The sequence below is a fragment of the Oratosquilla oratoria genome, chromosome 16 (genome assembly GCF_046742065.1).
Source record: "Oratosquilla oratoria isolate Oo_2021 chromosome 16, ASM4674206v1, whole genome shotgun sequence".
In the NCBI taxonomy this organism is placed as follows: domain Eukaryota; kingdom Metazoa; phylum Arthropoda; class Malacostraca; order Stomatopoda; family Squillidae; genus Oratosquilla; species Oratosquilla oratoria.
The window spans coordinates 59,079,773-59,096,894 of NC_134792.1; the positions used below are offsets into that span (position 1 = coordinate 59,079,773).

The window sequence follows — 17,122 nt, forward strand, 5'->3', positions numbered from 1 at the left end:
AATGGGTGGGAATGATTTTATGCCTTTTCCTTTTTGGCTACCTCCCTAGTAAGGGGGAAAAAGCCTTGGTATATGTATGTATGTATGTATGCAATTTTTAATCCTCCAAGGCACTTGCTCCTCTCAATCTACATATGTGTTTGTGTATCTACATTTGCCTGTCTTGAATGTAAACATTGGCTGACCACAAACCTTACCCAACTCCTCAAGGAAGGTAAAGTTCTATGAGGCCTCTTCCCCCTCTCTCTTCTTATATGTATGTACATGAAAAAGGATTTGGGAGATAGGGTTGATGAAAGAATATTAGGATGGTTTGGACACATGGAAAGAATGAGTGAAGAAAGACTAGTAAAAGAGGTATGGAAGGCAGATGTGGAGGGATTGAACATGAGGGGACGTCCTAGGATGAGGTGGATGGATGGGGTGAAGGGGGCTTTGGGGAAGAGGGGAATGTCTGTTGAGGAAGGAAGGGAGAGGACGGAAGACAGAGGTGAGTGGAGAATGGTTGTATATGGATGATGTTGTGACTGCATGAGGAGGAATAGGCAGGGGGGTGGGGGCCGGGGTAGTATGTGTGAGTAAATTTTGACGCAGCCCGAAGGGATTTCTCCCCGTCCTCGCCTTATATGCAGAGGGGGACGGAGAGGGGGGGTCGCCGATTAAATGAAGCGGCCTTGCTGTGGATGTACTGTGTCTTGCGACACTGCTTCTGACCCAGGGCGGTGGGCAGGGTGCAGGGATGACCCGTCATCCTGGAGGTGCTCAGATGAGAGGGAGGGTGGGAGGGGTGTGGAGTGTATCTAGGGATGAAATGGGTGGGAGTGTTTTTATGCCTTTCCCTTTTTGGCTACCTCCCTTGGAAGGGGGAAAAAGCCTTGGTATATGTATGTATGTATACACAGATACATACATATATATATATCTATAAATATATCCTTCTCTCATATTCCCCTGCCAAGCCTCCTTGTGGGCAAGTCCAGGAAGTCATAAGGCCATAGGTGCCCGATACAAAGCCATGTTTGGAGACCAATTGGAGGCAGCATCTGATAGACTGGATATCTGGCAGTTTCCTGCAACCTCAGCAACCAGAAGGTTGTCTGGAGCCACATCATGTCACTGGAAGATGGTGGCCAAGTACAAGATAGTAAAGGAAAGGACTGCACACCCCTCCTCCATCTAAAACCCATTCACTTGTGGAGGCTTTGGTTCCCCTTACTTCATCATTTTCATCATCATCAACCTTAGGCACTCAAGCCCTGTGGCAACTGGTTAGGGTGACGGAGACAGGTTGAAGATGCAACTGGGAGTCTTCAGTCTAAGTCCTGCATGCAGGCAACATAGGAGTGATTGTTACTGGAGAGAAGGAATAAGGACAGTTCTCCTTTGGCAGCTTCCTATATGACTGAGAAGCTCTCTTCAATGATCCCCACTGCTCACCCTGAATAGGGAGAGGTCTAGAAATGGTGACATAAACACAGGTTGTTCCAGCCTCCTCGAGTGATTCATCACGACCATCTAGGCACCTCTTATGCGGTTGACCTGCCACTAAACACACTAATAGACCAGAGTTCCTTTCACAATTGCAACATGGAGCATCCAGACTCTACTAGATTACAGACACTACAATCTGGCTACATATGTACAGCACTTATTGCTCACAAACTGAAGAAATAAAACATAAACATAGCTGAACTGAGTGAAACTTGAATTTCTGGTGAGGATTTACTGATACGGACCATTGATGTTCTATGCCAAACTTGTATTAATAGTTGACCATTGCCTGCCATGAGAAACTTATTGTTTTGGGCAACTTCAATGTGATTACTGGCACAAACAGGTCTGGGTTTGAAGTACAGGTATGTATTGAACCCCACACTTCTGGAACCATGAACATCAAAAGTTTTCTCCTTCAGAACTTTGCAAAATCCAGAAGGCTGAGGATTGGCAGTTCTTGGTTCCAGAGATGAGAGCCACACCAATGGACATGGTATAGTGATGCCAGAGGTGTGGCTAAGGAAATTGATCAAATATTTGTTAGTACTTATTGGATGATCATATAGAACTGCAAGGTTTATTGAAGAGCTGAATTCTTTGGGACTGATTATAGACTTGTGGTCATTACACTCAGATTGCATATCAAATCCAGGTGAGTCCAGAGATCCCACCTGGGTTTTATCTGGAGAAACTCAGGGATGATGCATGTGCCCAGGAGTATGCAGTAACAATTTCTAATTTGTCTAATTGGGATTCTTGAGGACCCTGAAAGCTACTAAGGAGAGCACTGGAGAGTGCCCACGATTAAGGAGTGAAGTGGTATCACAGGAGACACTGGAGAGTAAAGACTTCTACTGTGCTGCCAGAATGACTGGAGACCTGGTCTCAGAAGTGGCAGACTAGAGCCCTCATGAGGATGGATATGGAGACGTACGTCAAGAGAAAACCCGAGAATGTTGTGGGCCATTTTAATGCAAATGACCTCAGACCTACTTACTGAGCCTTAAAGAAATTCCACTCCAAATCTGTGACCCATAGGAGCACAGTCCTAACAGCAGATAGCGAGCTAGTGTCAGGTGTGTAGAAGTCCCCCTTGCTGAGTACTTTGGAGTAATTACTCATGGGTGACCCTCCAAGCAGGCAGCTTCCCCTTACAATGTTCAGGTGGTGATTGCTTATCCACCAATAAACAAATCTCTGCATTCTCTGACAGAAGTCAGAGGCTCCAAGTTGAAAGGTTGAAAAACAGCTGGCATCTGCAACATCACTGTGGAGTTGCTGAAAGCTGGAGTTGAGGCCATGTTCTGTGAGATGTATACAATATTCTCTGCTGTCTGACAGTCCAGTACCTTTCCCTATGACTGTAAAGTGTCTGGTCATCCCTATTTGGAAGGGCAAAAAGGACCGGCACAATTGTAACAACTACTGCAGTATTATGCTGCTCAGTGCCCCCAGTAAGATGTTTGCCCACCTGTTGCTGACATGAGTTTGTTCACATCTGCTTAAATTTCTGAGGCCTAAACATTTTGGGTTCACATCTGGTAAGTCAACAAATGATTGGATCTTGGTGCTTTGTATTCTTGTGGAGTGCTGATGAGTTTCAACACGGGTTTCTAGCAGCTTCAATTGATCTCAAGAAGGCATTTGACTCGGTGCATTGTGGGGGACCCCGGGATCTTCTGCAGATCCATGGGACTCCTGCAGGGATTATTGACTTGATATCTGGCTAATACTCTGGGACAGATACTGCTGTAAAGTAAGGAGGAGGCATGCCTAGTTTCTTTCCTGTTAATTCTGGAGAGAAGCAACGGTTTCCTCATCCCAACGCTTTTCAACCCTTCATTGACTGGGAACTGGACAGAGTTGTCAATCAATGTCATTGCACATCATCTACTGGCAACACCAAGGTCATTGACCTTGTCTTTGTTGATGATGCTCTACTTCTTGTTAAGTTGTTGGTCCTAGTTGCAGACAGTGAGTCACTAAGCAGAGAGATAAGACCATTTGGACTTGAGGTCTCCTGGATCAAGACCAAGGTTTAGGAATTCAGGGGCTTCCTGGATGACAGAGTTCTATCTGCCCATGCATGTGGTAGATATTGAGGTCTTGGAAAGCTTTACAAACCTTGGTAGTATAGTGCATAACAGCAATGGGTCATGTCAGAAAGTTCTTTCAAGGATTAGTATTCCATATGGGCTCACTCAACCACAGTATATGGCATTGTTGATATTTATTCAGGAGTACTAAGATTCAACATTTCAAGTCACTTGTGCTCCCTGTCTTGCTGTACGGCTGTGAAACATGGACACTGATTGCCAACTTGAAGAGGTATCTTGACATCTTTGATACTAAGTGCTTTCAGAAAATCATGGGGTATCTCTGGAATGACTTAATATCATACCAGTGATTATACTGAGACTCCATCTAGGCCAGTTACCAACATAATTCTTTAACATTAACCATGGGTATATAATTATGTGGCACATTTCTCTGATGTTGATACTACTCAGGATTTGTCTCTACAAGAGACAACCCTTGATGGAAATGAAGAGGATACCCACAGAATTCATGGCTGGGTCAAGTTGATCAACCCCATCAAGAGTAGAAAGGGTGGCTACATATGGAAGTTTCCTCAGAGAAACTGTGGTGACTGGCACTGGCATGCGAGTCGAGCAATGCTCTTCCTGGAGTATGCCCCAATTGTTGTTGTTGTTGTTGTTGTTGTTGTTGTTGTTGTTGTTGTTGTTGATGATGCTGATGATGGTGGTTAGAGAGAGAAATGAGTTGAGGAGAGGAAGACTGGAAAGGGAGCTGGCAAATAGGTCTGATAAAAGAATACTGGGTGGTTTGGGCTTATGGAAAGAATGAGTGAAGAAAGACTAGCAAAAAGTGTGTGGAAGGCAGAGGTGGATGGAGTGAACTTGTTGTAAAGTGAGATGGATGGGGTGAAGGGGCTTGAGTAAAAGAGGAATGTCTGCTGAGCAGGGATGGGAGTAGGCAGGGGACAGGGGTGAGTGGAGAATGGTTGTGAATGGCCTATACATTGACATAGAAGAGATGAGGAGGAAGGTTGCTATATAAATGAAGCAGCTGGCCCTGTTGTAGATAAGCATCTTGTTGCACTGCTTCTGACCCCTTCCCCCACTCAAAAGAAACTGAGATAAAAAGGAAACAAATGGGAGACAGATGGAAGTGGGTTGGGTGTGGGTTACCTCCCACGTGAGGGGGAAGAGAACTTTTGGTTATAATTATTTCATATGTCAACAACTTAAGTTGTCAAAATTGGGAATTGGTGAGGTAGGTCAGTAGTTCTGGGCTGTGTAAATATGTTAATGATCAGGGAAGTCCTATCACATTACACTCCTTCAGGATATGTTCACAAGCATTTGACTGCATGGACAAAGGTCCAAGTTAGAGATTCCCCATCTTTTCCATGTTTGCTGCAAAATGGCCAGCACCTGTGTGTAGCCTATTTAGCTGTACCCGGGGTTTTCTGGGAAAGTTGCTGCCTGGAGGATGAGGTGACAGTGTCTACATACGACTTTAGCCTTTAAGGTACCACTGGATCTGAAGTCTTCTGCTACCAGGTTCTTCATAAATGGGTGCAAAAATTTCCTTGACTTGACTAGCTGCAGCTTGTTTCTTAGTGAGAATATCAAGCAAAACAATGTTTGAGTAATAGGCTTTTTGTTACAACCTGTGCTTTTTTTAAATCCCACAAAGGAATAGTAGGTGACTCTATGGGATACAGTGAGTGCAGCCTGATACGAGTCTCACTGTATCATGATGGGGTACGTCAAATCTATGAGTATGAGCACTCTGCATCAATACTGGAATAGAATACTCTGCTGCTGAGAAGGTAGGTGCCAATGCTGAGAATCAGAGGATGTTGAAAGAAGTACCCCAGTTGGTACTAGCTATGTGAATGAGGGGAACTCTGGCAGTGACCTTGCTCTTAAGGTTAGATGGCTACTATAGGGACAGTGGTCCAAGTATGACACCAAGGTCAGTGAGATTTGGGTAAAAACTGAGGAGTGCTCTGAGCAAAGTTGCACCTTGAGCTGGTAGTTTGTCAAGTGGTTTGTTAAACAAATGAGTGAAGATACAGTCTTGGCGACAGACATTTTCATTCTCCAGTTCTTCAAATAAAGGCAGATATCCTTGTCAGTAGTTTTCCTTTTACCTATTTGACATATGTTGCAGACACAGTGAGGGCAACATCATCAGCATACATGTATTGTATGGCTGAAGTGGATGGAAAATCTGAGGTGTAGCTGTCATCGAGAGTTGGTGCAGGCACCGACCCCTGGGTGACCCTATTTTTTAGTATGTAGAATTGGCTACGTTGACCATCACTTGTAAAGAGTACAAATGATCTGGTGTACAGAAGCTTCATGCTGAACTCTGTTAGATGGCTGGAGCTGATTATTCTCTAGAGTTTCAAGTGAAGACCTTGGTGCCACACTGTGTCATAAGCAGCAGTAAGGTCTAAGAAGATAGCACCTATCACACGTTTTCTGTCAAAGGCTTGTTCAATGGACTGCAAGTCTCACAACCCTGCCAATTCTGGAATGACCTTATTGGAAACCAGCCTGGTCATGTTGTGGCAACAGATCATCTATTGGATTTATTCAAGCAAGGATCATAAGTTCCACAAGTTTGTATGTGGTACATAAGTGAAATTGGAAGGCAGCTCTTTGGGAACGTGTTCTAATTTCCAGGCTGGTAAGGGAGGTACAATTATAGTGGACTGTCTAGCGAGGTTGTTTAATGGTGTCTAAGGGAGGGGAGAGTGCTGGAAGAGTCCCTGTATAGTTCAGTTTTACAAAGGAAAAGGGAAGAAATGTAAATGCAGGTAGTTTTTGAGGGATCAGTTGGTAGAGTGTAGTTGGAAAGGCTTATGGGAGGGTTCTAATTGAGAGGATTAGTAAAGAAACAGAGAGAGAAATTGGTGAGTAGCAGTGTAGGTTTAGGAAAGGTAGTGGATGCATGGACCAGATTTTTGTGGTAAGGCAATTTGTGTGAAGGCTTTGGTAAATGGTAAGGATGTTTTTTAGGCCTTTATGGCTTTGGAGATTTTTTTGACACAGTAGACAGGAAGGAATTGTGATTGGTATTGCAGATATATGGAATTGGGTGAAAGTTGTTAAGGGCAGACAGAAGTTTTTACAATAGTAGTACAGCCTGTGTTAGGATTGGAAATTGAGAGCGAGTGCTCTGAGGTAAAGGTGGGGATGTGTTAGGGCTGCTATATCACCATGGGTGTTGAATGTGTACATTGACGGGGTAGTATGGGATAATGGGCAGAGGACTAGAGATGGTTTGAGATACTGGAAAGAAGTGGGAAGTGAGCCAGCTATTGTTTATGGACGACACTGCTCTAGTGGCAGGGACAGAGGAGGGATTAAAGCACTAATGGGGTTTGGGAAATTATGCAATACAAGAAAATTGAAAGTACATGTGGTTAAAAGGTGACAAAATGTACAAGGGGAGAGGATAGCAGCAAGTTGGATGAGAGTCTTAAACAAGAGAGGCTGAAGGAAGTAGACAGTCTTCAGTATCTGGGGTAGCATGTGGCAGGAAATATGGTGGAGTAAACTGTACATTGAGAAAGGCAAGTAAATGTCTTGTGGACTGAACAGTGTCACAAAAAATAGGCATCTGGGAATAGATGCAATGAGAAAATTATATGAAGGGGTGATTGTGCCTATGACACTGTATGGGGTGGAGGCTTGGAATTTAATTGGAATTAAGAGGGTGAGAGAAGTTTCAATGTATTTGAGATAAAGTGTCTAAGAAAAATGGTAGGGGGTTACAAGGTTGGATAGAGTGAGAAATGAGGTGAGGAAGGAAGCGGAGATCAAAAGGGAGCAGGCAGATACGGCTGATAAAAGATTATTGGGATGGTTTGGACACATGGAAAGAACAAGTGAATAAAGATTAGCAAAAGAGGTGTGGAAAGCAGAGGTGGACAGAGTGACCTTGAGGGGATGACCATGGATGAGATGAAAGCATGGAGTAAAAAAGACTTTAAGCAGGAAGTTGTCTGCTGAACAAGGAAGAAGGCAGGGGAAAGGGAATGAACGGAGAATGGTTGTGTATGGATATTTTGACACAGCCCAAAGGGCTTCTCTTTGCATGATGGGGCAAGAGATGGTGTTGCCTTGTAAGTTAAATGGCCCTGCTGTGGATGTGCTGTGTCTTGCTGCATTGCTTCCAACTCAGGCAGCAAGAGACTCTTCATCCACATGGAACTAAAATATGAGGGAAACAAGAGAGGTGGATGGGAATGGAATGGGGAGTAGGTGCATAACTTTGAGTTGGCTACTTCCCTTATAAGGGGGAGAAGCCCTTGGTGAATAGATATTCATTCATCTTTAATCCAAGGTGGCCATCACTGCTGCATATCTTGAGACAAACTTTTTTTTGTAGGATCTTACATGTTTCTCACTGGCCTTCAGAATGGCCACTGCTTTTTTTTCCAATGCTGTCAATTAATGGGAGAATTGGTCTGTGGCATAGGATCTTGCACCTGAATTAACAGGAAAGAAGCTGGACACTACTCCATACTTTACAGCACTCTCTGTTCCAAAGTATATACCAGATATCAAGTCTAATCCTTGCAGGAATCTGAAGGATTCACAAATCCTAGAACATTCCATGATGCACAGTGTCAAATGCCTTCTTGAGATCAACATGAGAAAAAAAAAACCCTGTAGAAACCAGTGTTGGTAATCCACAAGAATACAAAATAATGAGATCTGAACAATTGTTGATTAATCTGGTGTGAACCTACACTGCTTAGGCCTCAGAAACTCCCAGATATGAACTGTGTCAGCAACAGATGGGCAAGCACCTTACCATGCACACTCACAAGTGTAATACAGTAGTAGTTGTTGCAGTCCTGTTCCCCTTTCCCATTCCAGAGCGGGACAAACTGACCCTTTTTATAGAGGGAATAGTGCCTGACAGCAGACAGTACCACATACAACCCACAGATCACAGCCTCGCCTACAATTTTCAGGCACTTTGCAATAATGTTGCATGCGCCAGCTGTTTCTTTGACTTCTGACTGAGAGGGCAGAGATTTGTCTATTGGTGGATGGGTAAACGTCTTCTGAACATCATGTTCTCTTGTATGTAGGTTTTATTTTTCCTAGTTTGTTGGTCATATTTTTTGGGAAGTGGTCTGAGGGAAGGTCATGCTCAGGACACCTTCTACCATTGAAACAGAGGCAACCAACATACAGAGGCCACGGAACACCTCATACTACAATATCCTGCACTAGCAATCTCTAGATGATGACGCAATATATTTTCCCAAAGTAACTTGTGGACTGTTGCCAGATACCTGAAGGCCATGAGTCGTCTCCAAGCGAGACCAGGAGCAATGGATTCAGTGAAACTCAAGGTAAAAATTGATTGATTCTTACTCTATAATTTACCACCACCTCTACTCTATTCCCTGCTACATGTGACCCTAAATACTTCACTTCCTCCAGTTTTTCTTTTTTAAAACTCTACTCCAATTCATTGCCACCCTCTCCCTTTGTACATCTCATCACCTTATTTTAACCCACATTCACTTTCTCTTCACATGCCCTCCCAAACTCTGCTTTAGGCCCAGCCAAAAGTATTGTCATCTACAAACAATCGATTCATCTACTTCCTTCCACTATAGCCATCACTCCCACATTTACCTTCCATACCACTTTATGTTCATATTGAACAATTGTGATGTTATACATCCCTTGTGCAGCCCCTCCTGTACCTAAAACCACTTATGTAAGTTCTTCCTTTCCTAAATTTAGTGTTCAAGTATTCCTTCTGTTGCCCTCATGCTTTCAATCAACACCAATATGGCTGTCTAACTACACTAAAAGACTAAAATGGCTACATTCACATTTGTCCCCTTTTCTTTACCATAATAGAATTATATGTGCACTTCTCCAGTCCTGTGGCACATACCCTCCATTCAGCACAATTAAACTATCTCACTAGCCAATCCAATACAACGGTTCCTCCCTTTATCAGACATTCCACACAACACCTAACCGCATATAAAAAGGAAAACTCATTGTCCAATTTTATACATCAGTAAACACTCTCTTCAATCAAGGAATCCTTACTGGTAATATAACTGTTACTGAAACATGTTTCTACCTTTCTTTACCTTTCCCCCAAATAAAGGCAGAAGGTGTAAGCATACACTTAATTTCATGGTAAATAAAAAAGTATTAATATATTTGGAATATACTGGGGCCATTAGCTGTAGTGTGAAAGATATCAATCATTAATTCCAGTATAACATACAATTAAATGTGCTGACAACTTACACTTCATGACTGAGTTACATACATGTGCTGTGCTGATGTGTGGGCTAAAGACTGGGCGAGTTGAGTAAGGAGTGTGTCGTCTTGGCATGTGAGGAGACGCTGGGCCTCCTCAGCCACACGTGGATGGAAGAGAAGGGATCTAGAGCTGCTACTAGTTGATGGTGAAGGCAGGGGCAACTCAGGCAGTACTGAAATTAAATGAAACAGAATAAATACGATACAAAAGCAGATGTATATAAAACCCCAGTTTTTCCATTTTTGTTTTTCTTATATCTATCAGTCCACCTATTTGAGTGAAAAAATAAATAAATAATAATTATAACAATAATAGCAATCCAGGAGGTTACTCAAAATTGGTAGGGTGTGTGTGTGTTACTTTACTTTATTTATTTATTCATTCATACTTATTTACTTGTTTTTTACTTATTTCAACAATACTGGGTAATCTGACAGGAGTGAGTGTCACTCATATCAGCATTGTAGGTTTGGTTAGATTACTTGGTGCAGTCGCAACCAGGTTTACCAATCCAAAGACAATTGATGTAACTTGCTTTTACATGTACAGGTAGGTTTGTTCAACAAAACATAAAACTACATGCCAACCTCATTTCAACTATTTTGGTTACCCTAGCAGTTGGCTGAACACCAGATTCCTTGCAGTGTGCACAGAGAACAATGCCATGGCTTGCTCAATCATCTGGGCATTGCCAGGATATGCTGGAATTAAGTTTATTGCACATGCGGGGCTAGTTTTCTGGCACAGGAGGGGAAAAAAATGGTATAGGTGGGGACTATATATATATTTTTACTTGGCCTAAAAAATACATACATACATATATATGTACATAGAAATAAAACAAATAAACAAATATATATAAAAATGAATATTAATAATAATCATAAAAATACAATCAAATGAAGACAAATTCAAACACATAAATGCATACAACAAAGAAGTTACTGCATTAATTCCTACAAATATTTTTATGAAAAGAATATTACTTTTGATATCACTAATATTAGATGACAAACTGTTTACATTCAAACAATTCAGACAACACTACAATGTTTCTTCACTGAGAAACCATGTAACTATGACCAGGTACTGTCAACAAATTAAATGCTAACAGACTTGAAGCTTCTGATTGACCGTGTTGACTAACAGTTTGTAAAAATAACAAATCAGACCCGTTTTGGCGAATCAGAACATTTTTGTCACAAAATTGACCATAAGGTAAGTTAATAAGCATTGTTGGATTATTTTTGTGCAAGACATTTCATTCAGGAAACTGAAAAAATATATAATTTGTCATGAAACTGAGTATCTACAAGTAAAAAATAAATAAAGGAATTAATTTGTCACAATACAGACCATCTACTTCTGTTATGCTGTGCTTTTAAACTATATATTATCAAAATAATACAATAGGAGTGTTCTTCAATAATTCTTGTGCAAAAAATGTCCCATTTCAAGCCCAATTGACCTGGAGCTTTCCAATTGGTCAAAATAAGACCAATTTTCATCAATGTTTTCTGTTTTCATTCTGAAATGTCCTGCACAAAAATTACCAAACAATACTCCTACTGATTATTTTGACAATATATAATTTAAAAGCACAGCATAAAACAAGTAATGTTCTATTTCATGACAAATCTGTTCTGATTCACTAATTTCCCCTCAGATTTGCCAAAAACGGGTGCAATTTGCTATTCTTGTGTATCCATTGACTAATTTCCTATTTTCTGATAACTGGAAATGTGAAGGGATATATTCTTAAAAGAGTTGGTGTGCACTAGGTCCACTATTAAAGAAAGTCTGCTAGTGTTTCTGATGTAAAATATGTAATCAATCAAAACAGGAAACATACTATTTTTAACATGTTACCAAGTTATGATGAATTTTACTGGAAATAACTTTTAACAAAATAACAAATTTTAAATTCCCCAGAATTTAAACATGAATGAATCACCGTGCCAATATCGATATAACTGGGAATTTACGCAAGTATGTACAAAGTTAATCAAGTTTATATACAGTCAATACGGTAATAGAGGGATTTATTTATCTATACGGCAATAAATTTTCTTTCGTGTAGGTAAGACCAGAAACAAAAGACAATCAGTGCGCAAACTTCTTTTACGACATTCAACTGAGGAGGATAATTGCACGATACGTTTAGACAAAATTGCTTCTACGTTTGTTTGGGTAGTTCCCGTTTTCTATGACCGATCAGCTGATTGTGACGTTCGCAAGTTCAATGTCAAGGGCCCGCTCGTCGCACGGCATCGCATGGTAGCAGTTGTTTCCAAATTAAGAAAAAAATATATAATAATAATAAACTCAATAACTCAATATAAAATCGTAAATTGTAACAGTTCACTTGAACTTCCTAATCATGCTCAACTGGCCACGACTAGGACAACTAATGAATTTATTGATACTAAATAAAAATAAAAGCGAAACAAAACATTGTGTTACGATATGTAATATGTTTAAACAATAAAAGTAATGTTGAGAATGTACACCAACACCAACAGAGTGCTAGCTGCCCAGCTCGTACTTTTCCCGCCAAGAGTGAAGGTGCGATATCCCTGCCATCTAGTGGGAACACGGCAAGACTCCAAGTTCAGCGAGTAGCCGCAAGATGGCACCTCATGAATGGGAGGGCTGACACGAAGATATTTACTACAATCGATACTCTAATGATATTTAGGTGAATTAAGAAAGGTATTTAATTATGTTGCTTAGGTATATTAATAATATTCGTACGTATACTCATTCTCATGTCTATGTTATTGGCAGACACTTTAAAAAAACAATAATAAATAAATAAAAAATCGTCCAGTGTGGGGTCGGAGAGTCCAACCTGCACGCCATACGAAAATAAAAATAATACATATTCATCATCTGAATTTGTAATAAGTGACATGACCCTACCGTTATTCCCATCATAATGGTCCCAAAATATTTCCATCTGCATGTCGTTAATTAAACGAATAGAAACGTTTATAAATCGTGCTTGCAGCAAACGTTGAGTGCGGGGGTGTCGTTTGCCGTGTCCAGTTACCGGGAAAGCAAACTAACGTTTGGGAGACACTTGGGCATAAGCCACAAGGAAAACAAGACAGGCACATCATCATTTTCAAGAGAGTTGCTATAAGTAACTACCGGCAGGACAATTGTGGAAATCCTTGAGCTTGCAACTTCATTTTATTTTCTCTTCATAAAGCACTATAAGGAAGTTCGATGAATGGCGGAGACGGATGGCAGTGGAAAAACCCTGACTGTGGAGCGAAGTCGGGAGGCAACGGAAAAAAAATGCAGAGTGGTTTCTTTTGTATTCTGGACCATAAAAAGCGTTGCATATCAAATGCTTATTGGCAACTTGAGTCTCAAGATTCAAGTGGACTGGCTGAGAGGGAATATATGTACAATTTCTGTATTCATAAATTCAAAGAGGGTGAATAGACAGAATGTGACAGCGGTGAAGGATGATTTAATTCACTGTGTGGAAATGTAAGTATAAAGATCAATGAATTGCTAAAAGAAGGGTATCTGGTTCTGCCAGGGATGCAAGCCAGGAATAAAGAAGACGGAAGCAATAAAATAAAGAAATTTAGGGCAGAGGTTGAGAGGCTCGAGGAAGTGATGACATGAATGCCAGTGCAGATATCAGGCAGTTGCACATAGACTGCATGATGATCCTTCCAAAACGTGAATGTTTTGTAGGAAGTATTCCTCATTTGGTTGCTTGTAATAACCATTCCTATGCACACAAGAGGGAAAATAACTTATTTATATCTAAATCTACTGACAAGAGGAGACTGTATGAAGGAGTGATTGTGCCAACAGCACTGTATGGGGCAGAAACATGGAACATAAGAGAAGAAGAGAGAAGGAGTTTGAATGTGTTTGAGATGAGGTGTCTGAGAAGTATGATGGGGGTTACTAAGCTAGATAGAGTGAGAAATGAGGAGGTGAGGAGGAGAACAGGGGTGGAAAAGGAGCTGGGAGATAGAGTTGATGAAAGAATATTAGGATGGTTTGGACACATGGAAAGAATGAGTGAAAAAAGACTAGTAAAAGAGGTATGGAAGGCAGATGTGGAGGGAGTGAACATGAGGGGACGTCCTAGGATGAGGTGGATGGATGGGGTGAAGGGGGCTTTGGGGAAGAGGGGAATGTCTGTTGAGAAAGGATGGGAGAGGACAGAAGACAGGGGTGAATGGAGAATGGTTGTATATGGATGATGATGTGATTGCATGAGGTGGAATGGGTGGGGGGTGAGGTAGTATGTGTGAGCAAAATTTGATGCAGCCCGAAGGAATTTCTCCCCGTCCTCTTCTTTTATGCAATGTGTGGAGGGAGAGGGGGGGTCGCCGATTTAATGAAGTGGCCTTGCTGTGGATGTGCTGTGTCTTGCGACACTGCTTCTGACCCAGGGCAGTGGACAAGGTGCAGGGATGACCCGTCATCCAGGAGGTGCTCAGATAAGAGGGAGGGTGGAGGGGTGTGGAGTGTATTCAGGGATGGAATGGGTGGAAATGTTTTTATACCTTTCCCTTTTTTGGCTACCTCCCTTGTAAGGGGGGAAAAAGCCTTGGTATATGTATGTATTACAAGTTTGAACCATTTGGCTCTCTTGAGGACCCTGAAGAATTGTTGGACATTTTTAAATGTGAAATTCTGAAAGCTCCCAAGGAGTACTGTATGTCAGAGAGTGCCCAAGGTCAAGGAGCGGTTTCGCATCACCGGAGATGCAGGAAAGAATAGTTGGGCTGAGCAGAGCAGCTATAATGGCTGGGGACCTGAACTAATACAGGACTTGGAGGGGGTATGTCAGAGGAATTGCCAAGGACATTGAGAGACATTTTAATGGAAATGACCTCAGACCTTCTTACTGAACCCTGAAAAAACTGCTCCAATTTGAGCACAATTCAAACAAGTGTTGGAGAGTGATGGTGTTCAGATGGTTCCTGATCCACTGATATATTAATCTCTGCCCTCTCTGACAGAGGTCAAAGAGGCTGTGAGTAATCTGAAGGGTGGAAAGGCATCTGGCATCTGCAAGTGTAGAATTGCTGAAAGCTGGAGGTGAGGCCATGATCTGCAGGTTGCATGTGGTACTGTCTGCTGTCTGGCAGTCTGGTACCATTCTCTATGACTGGAAAAAGGGTAAGGTTGTCCCCATCTGGAAGGAAAAAAGGGGGCTGACAGGATTGCAACAACTACCCTGCCATTACACTGCTCAGTGTGCCAGGTAAGGTACTTCCCTATCTATTGCTGACATGGGTTCATTCACATCTGCTAGTTTCAGAGGCCCAAACAGTCTGGGTTCATGGCAGGAAGTAACATCTAATCAGATCCAAGTACTTCATATTCTTGTGGAGTGCCAACGTGAGTTTCATCAGGGATTTCTCACAGCTTATGTATATCTCGAAAAGGAGATTAACTCAGTGCATAGTGGAGTGCTCTAGGATCTGTGGATCCATAGGATTCCTGTAAGGATTATCAACTTGATATCTGGCTTTTACTCTGGAACAACGAGTGCTTTAAAGTTTGGAGGGGGGTGTGTCCAGCTTCTTTCCTGATAATTCTGGAGTGAGGCAAGAGTGTCCCCTCATCCCAACACTTTCCAATGCTTGCATGGACTGGGTATTGGACAAATTTGTTGATCAATGCCATTGCAGAGCATCTATTGGCAACATCAAGGTCATTGACCTTATATTTGCTGTCCTTTTTCCAGAATGGTTGGAGGTCTTGGTTGCAGCCCTTGAGTCACTGTACTGGAAGGTGAGACCTCTTGGACTTGAGGTCTCCTGGACCAAGACCAAGGTCAAGGAGTTTGGGGGGCTTACTCGATGATAGAGTTCAGTCTGTCCATGAATGTGTCAAGGACATTGAGGTCTTGGAAAGCTTTACGTACCATGGTAGTGTAATGCATAACAGTGGTGGGTCATGTCAGGAAGTACTTCGAAGGATTGGTGTTTGTGTTATGAACTCGTTCAACCAGAGTATACAACATTGTTATTTACGCAAGAGGTCTAAGACTCAAATCTTCAAGTCACTTGTGCTCCCTGTCCTGGTGTATGCCAACTAGAAGAGGCATCTAGATTTCCTTGGTACTAAGTGCCTTTGGAGAACCATGCAGCATCTCTGGAATGACTTCATATCAAACCAGAGACTGTACTGTGAGACTTAGTTTAGGCCAGTTACCAGCATAATTTATGAACTTGAACTCTAGCTTTATGAACATGTGGCTTGTTTCCCTGATGTTGATCCTACTTGTAGGGTTGTCTCCACAAGAGACAACCCTCGATGGAGGAGACAAAGGGGATGGCGCCCACAAAATTCATGGCTAGGGCAAGTTGATCGAACCTGTAAGGAGTTAGTTGGACATTCGTGATCAGCAAAGTTCTCATTTATTATAAAAAAAGAATGTCTTCTTTATTTAGGTGATCTGAGACTAAATCTAGAACCAATGTAGTACAAGATTATTTATGCTCCACTGAAGACTGCACCTTGTAACAACATTTGCAATGGTCACTCCAAATGCAACTACAGTTAAGATGCCTGACAATGCATCAGCAAGGGGCCATCAAACAACACCATAACTAAGAATATAGTAGGGAAAACTTAGCTAATTCCATCAAAATCATCTGATACAGTGAGGACCCCATACAGCTACAACTAATTGAGGCAACTTGCATCAGACAGAGTAGAGGCCAATAGACATTCAATCTAACATGGTATCAAGCATACCATTGTTTAATTCATCTATCACTTCATGGGCCAAATTTAGAAAACCTTGTTCACCACCCTCCTCCTCCTCACCCACCTCTTCCTGCACCCATACCTCAGAGATCTTACCCACCATCAACTCCTCTTTCTCCTACCCCCTCCTACACTAACACATCACCAGTCCCTCCCCATACTCCTCTGCACTCTCTACTACCTCCGACCCCCACATCTTAACCCCCCCTTAGCCATTTTCATTGCATCTTAGCAAGGAATGCATATAGTGTGCATCTTGTAAAAATTCCCATTTTCATTTTAGATCTAAATACATTATTTGGGAATGGATGCCAAGAGGAGATTCATATGGGGGTGATTTTACTGATGGTGCTGTATGGGGCAGGGACATGGAACATAAGAGAAGAAGAGTTTAAATGTGTTCGAGATGAAATGTCTGAGAAGTATGGTAGAGATTACAAGGTTAGATAGAGTGAGAATAGAGGTGAGCAGGGTAGCAGGGGTGGAAAAGGAGATGGGGGACAGAGTTGATAAGTGT

At 41.9% G+C, this 17,122-nt stretch overlaps 1 protein-coding gene across 1 annotated transcript in view; it reads right to left on the reverse strand.

Annotated features, from left to right (window-relative positions):
• LOC143033784 (uncharacterized) overlaps positions 1-17,122 on the reverse strand; it is a 126,247-nt gene that overhangs the window by 13,400 nt on the left and 95,725 nt on the right. The window contains exon 3 of the mRNA XM_076199276.1: positions 9,853-10,018. Within this exon, the coding sequence (XP_076055391.1) occupies positions 9,853-10,018 (166 nt within the window). The remainder of the gene's footprint in view (positions 1-9,852; positions 10,019-17,122) is intronic.